General features: G+C 36.2%; 1 protein-coding gene across 1 annotated transcript; it reads right to left on the bottom strand.

Moving 5' to 3' along the window:
- Positions 1–588: 588 nt before the first annotated feature.
- hamp (hepcidin antimicrobial peptide) lies at positions 589–2,199 on the bottom strand. The gene is made up of 3 exons (XM_055210425.2): positions 1,910–2,199; positions 1,528–1,617; positions 589–1,050 (listed from the first exon to the last, which is right to left on the bottom strand). The coding sequence occupies exons 1-3, from the start codon at positions 1,994–1,996 to the stop codon at positions 952–954; spliced, it is 276 nt and encodes a 91-aa protein (XP_055066400.2). The 5' UTR covers positions 1,997–2,199; the 3' UTR covers positions 589–951.
- Between the last annotated feature and the right edge of the window lie 2,976 nt (positions 2,200–5,175).

Below are 5,175 nucleotides of genomic sequence, written 5' to 3'. Positions count from 1 at the left end.
TAAACCCAAATAAATATTCTATCAACTGTAGGTCACAACCGCACAAATCCTCAACAGTTGGACACAGAAAAGAAAAGGGAGAGAGAAAAAGATTGAGAGACCATTCCCTGGTACTTAATTAAAACGAACGACTCCAGGTGCTGCCAACAACCGGCATAACAAAGAGCCAGGCGTTATGTTTGCATTGGTAGTTTGCCTTGATTAAACTTTTCATCCATTCTGTTTAATTTCTAAAATATCAAATAAACTGCGATGAGGCGAGATCGCCTTGAATTATAGACACTGCATGAGAAGCTGAACACTGAGAGGTACTTGAAAGCGGCCGTATGTGTTTTGTGTCTAGTGATCTGCCCATGTATGTCATCATTTCAAATCACTTATGAGCTTTCATTTCAGTAAGCATGTAGGCACAGCTGTCTATGTAAGCAGTAGACAGTGGGCATCTCACTAGATGTTGAAACAGAGCCATGCGGCAGACTGTTATTGTCACAGAGGTGTTGGCATAAAATATAACATCACTGGTGTGTCAGTGTTGCTGTGTTTGGGCCTTTAGCGCCCCCTAGAGCTGCACCACAAAAACTAAAGAAATCAGGAGTCTGATTTTATTACAAAAGGTTTTCATTTCACTACTAAACAATCATTGATTAAACATTTACGTACACAGGTGTAAAAATATGTACAAAACATGTAAAAAAAACTACATTCAATAACAAAAGAACAAAGCAACATTTCTCCTCATTGTGTTGTTACAAATTTTAGACACTTTACAAAGCAGTAGAAAGCATTCAGCAATCATACACCGCATTTATACCCGTTTTGTGCTTTAAACATAACAGATTTCCTCTTCTGCTCGATTGGCAAATTTCAGGAGGTTTTAAAAAGATAAAATAACTTAATGTCCAACTTGGGATAAGCAGCTCTTATTATGAACTCTCTTATATATCGATATGATCAAAATCTGCAGCAGAATCCGCATCCTTTGTTGCGACAACACTTGCAGCAATATCTGCACATGGAAAGATGACTCTGTCGCTTGCTTCTGAACAGTGCCTAGGGAAAAAAGACAGAAATGAGATTTTAGTGATCTCTGACCCAACAGAAACACTGTATTATTGTACGGTACAGTGATTTTACCACAGTGAAGGGGTATTTCTTAATGCTTGTTTGGTGGTATTACTATAGATTGGCTTATTGTGTTTATAAATGCGGCAAAAGATAAAACATAATTTCTGGCACACGTCATAACATTTTACATTTTCTATGCAGTTACTAAAGTGCTAAGGAGGTTGCTTATGGCTTATGTCCGTCTACAAATGTAATTCTTAGCTTTATCATCTGCAAAACTGTGTGTCTGAACTGAAGATAGTAGGCCTATACCTCTTCTGAACAACACACAGGGCAAACATTCACAACCAGAACACAAATTAAAGTTGACTAGTTACTCGTATAAATACTAGGTCAGGGCGATTAATGCATAAGTATTAGTAGTGATGTCAAATGCCAACAAAATAAAGACTGCTTACATACCAGTGGATTGCTTTGTTCAGGTGTAGTTTCTGTACTGTAGTAGTTCATCTGTGGTGCTTCACTGTTCATCTCATCTTCATGTTGTACCTCCTATAAAAAACAGACAGTGAGACTTTATAATGACCTATTTATTTTTATGAAGTCATAAATAAACATGTTTTATTTTTTAAACAGATTAGTAGTTCACATATTAATATGCTTAATACAATATATAGTTTCTTGACATTGTAACTATTTGACTGTTCATTAACAAGACATTCTGACAACAAGATAATGTTATATTAGATGTTTTAAGTTGCAATGCATTAAAGAGGTGTTTTAAATGCAATAGATATTAATCTGTATTATACGCGGCACTGAGTGCGCATGTGCAGAATCTTACCTGCGTAAATGGAGACGCAGCAGTTTGGAGAAAGCAGAAACACGCAACGATGAACACAGCAGCGAAAAAAAAACGCGTGAGCTTCATTATCTGCTCTGTGATGTTTGTTCCTTGTCAAATTGTTGAATGAGTTTATCCGTTTCAATGACTTAATCTGCTCAGTAGAAGTTGTGCGCAAGACGCGTAAATGCGCATTAACTAAAAGATGAGTGATCTGGCGAAAAGTTATTTCTCTTTCTTTTTTTCTGATACTATATTGGTTTGTCGTGTTCACTAGTCATGATGGTCAGTGCTCTGATATTTATATTCATCGAATAGGGCGTCATTTCTAGCCTTTGACCCGCTTGACTCTTCCCGTCAGCTTCTCTTTACGCAACTGCGGAATTTCTGCGCGACACCTCGAGACGTGCTGGTAATACGCCAAGTTTCCGCTACATTATGCTTACTAGTGATTTAAATGTATATATTTGGAAAATGCTTAGTTTTATCACATTTTACTTACACTGCATTCATTCAGCCTATACATTTTTATAAGTATGCGTGAACCCATGACCTTGATGCTATTGTAATTCTATAGCAAGTAAGATACAAGAACACAAATTAGTAGATTATTAAAGTTAGATTAATGCATAGCCTAGATTTAGATTAATAAATTAGATTAATGTTACCCAAAACGACTAACCAACTAATAAAATAAAAGATGATAATTTTATAACAAAATAAAAAATATTTAATTCGTTATTATAAAGTGCTTCTGTAGCTGAATTGGTAAAGCATTGCGTTAGCAACCAAATGTCATGGGCTCGATCCCATACAGGGATGTATAGTGTGAATGCACTGTAAGTAACTTTGAAAGCCAAATGCATGAATGCAATGATTGCACATAATACAAAAAATAACAGACAAAGAGTTCACAAGCATTATATCAGATACCTCAAACTAAAGCACTGGGCAAAATCAAAGCATTATAGATTAGGTCTTCGCTTTAAATCTTAGATTGATAACCTCTCTGTCTTGTTAAAGGACAAAATGGTTGTGTGGAAATTCCTTGACAAAATGATAAAACGGATTAAAGAAAGCTGGGGTGCGTGACAGATTAAAGGAGTGTGGGAATGATCTGATTTACAGACATTTTCTCTAATCACCTTCAAACATTACACTTACACATTAAACATTAAGTATTAATAGCTTTTGACTTTGTTAACGCCGACTGAGAATTAGCAGTGTATGCACATTACTGTATAATAACAGGGTATAAACACACAAGTGTTGCTAATCTGACACAAAACACGTACTGTTCAGCATCATTAACAGTTACACTGCAGCAAGTCAATATAAACCAAAACTATTAACATCAGAGCAAACAAACTCATTCTGCTTCATCCTCGGGAAAACTTCACGAGGTGTTTAATACCGGTAGACACAGATAACCATCTGCCTACACGTGTTGACGCTGAGAGTCAATAATGTCAATAATCATAAGCGAGTATGGCCTCACGCTGAATGAATAGCGATTTTACGTATTGTTCTTCTTTTCTCATCAGAACAATTTAAATTGCAGATAAAAATCATCAGCGGCTGGCCATTTATTATTTTGGAAATGACAAAATTTCCATTTAAAAAGGCCACCATTTTGTTTTATAATTATTTAGTAAACCAAGTCGTGTATGATCATTAAGGATGATTTTTTTCTTTCTGTTTTTCGTATGCATGTATTTGTATATTTCAAAAATATACAATAATATTCCTGATGAAATGCACTGCAATGTGCATTTGGGTGGTTGTTGTGCCGCTATAGCATTATTTTTCCAATAGTGTGTATTTTCTTCACGGCATGTTGATTTTCTATATGCACAGAATATCCAGACGACCTTCTGCATTTGTCAAAATGTGCAGAGCACTCAGCACAAAATAATGCATCCCACAATGCAATGCGCTCTATTTGGCCTTTCATTTCCAGTGTGACCAATGAACCAGAAGTGACATCAGCTACAATTTTTCAAGCCAATCTTTTATGCCTTACCAAACCCTAATAAGAGTAAAACTGGTTGCATACCAGTTTATTCCTCTGCAGTATCTGTCATGACAGGATGGTTCATCTGGAAATCTTCACTGTTCACCTGATCCTCATGTTGTAAACATTGAGACGTTATAGCAAACAACCTTTTCATGATACACGCACAAGTGTTATATAATTCAAAGCAGATCAGTTTATTGACATTTATGCATTTGGCAGATGCTTTTATCCAAAGTGACTTAAAGTGCATTACAAGGTATACACTTTCCTCTTCAAAAAAAGAGGTTCAAACCCATGACCTTTAGCGCTGAGCTATACAGGTTTGGATTTGTGCATTTTACAAGAAAACAGTATTTCTCAAGAGCACACATTTGTACATGTGTTAGAAAGAGACGCCAGAGCTATCAGCCGTGATCTTCTGGTCAAACAGACGCAGGCTCCAGCGTGACGTTTACTGTCAACCTGACAGGCGCCAAAGCCCTCTCTCTTTCCCTCTGTCCCGGGTCAACGACCCCTTTGTCGCTTGTCCGGACAAATCTCCTTTCCTGTCATTTGACTCATAATTTCCAAAACATTGTTTTCATCACCAAAACGTGACAATCGATATTTTTGCCTCAAGTCGAAAACATTTGGTTTCACCATTTTTAAAGTCAACACAGCGTGTTTTTGTTGGACAGATGCATCAGAAAACAAACAATCATAATATTGAGAGCAAATTCAAACTTGTATCCTCCATACGAGCACCATGGCTCTACATGTAATGGCAAAAAAATGCAATGCTAGGCCACATCTCCAATAGGGTGTTCATTGCTAAGAGAGCCTTTATGGTGAATGAAAGCTTTTAAACCGTTTGGTTACTGAATCCTTGAATGTCTTTGAGCTATTGATCTTTAGTTAGAGACAAAGGAACAAAAAAAACATTACAAGAGCTGAAAAAAAAAACATCAAGGTTTGTCTCAGGACACGGGCACAATGTAAAAAAATAAATCTTTGAAAAGAAAAATTTGCTGAGCTGTTCCAGTAACTTACTGTAGATTTAAATGTATGTATTTACAGCATTGTTCAGCATTAAATGAACTTTAAACATTAACAAGTCTTTGTCTTTAGAGAATAAAACTAAAATAACAGTCTCATGCAAAGCAATCTGGGAACCAAAATCTGAGAACAAAAAAAGAGGATTTTTGGTTCCCAGAATGCTTTGCATGAGGCTGTTATTTTAGTTTTATTCTCTAAAGACAAAGACTTGTTA

Source organism: Misgurnus anguillicaudatus, chromosome 10, assembly GCF_027580225.2.
Source record: "Misgurnus anguillicaudatus chromosome 10, ASM2758022v2, whole genome shotgun sequence".
NCBI classification, from domain to species: Eukaryota; Metazoa; Chordata; class Actinopteri; order Cypriniformes; family Cobitidae; genus Misgurnus; species Misgurnus anguillicaudatus.
Note: the sequence above shows the minus strand (reverse complement) of the source record. Positions and strands in the feature narration are given on the sequence as shown.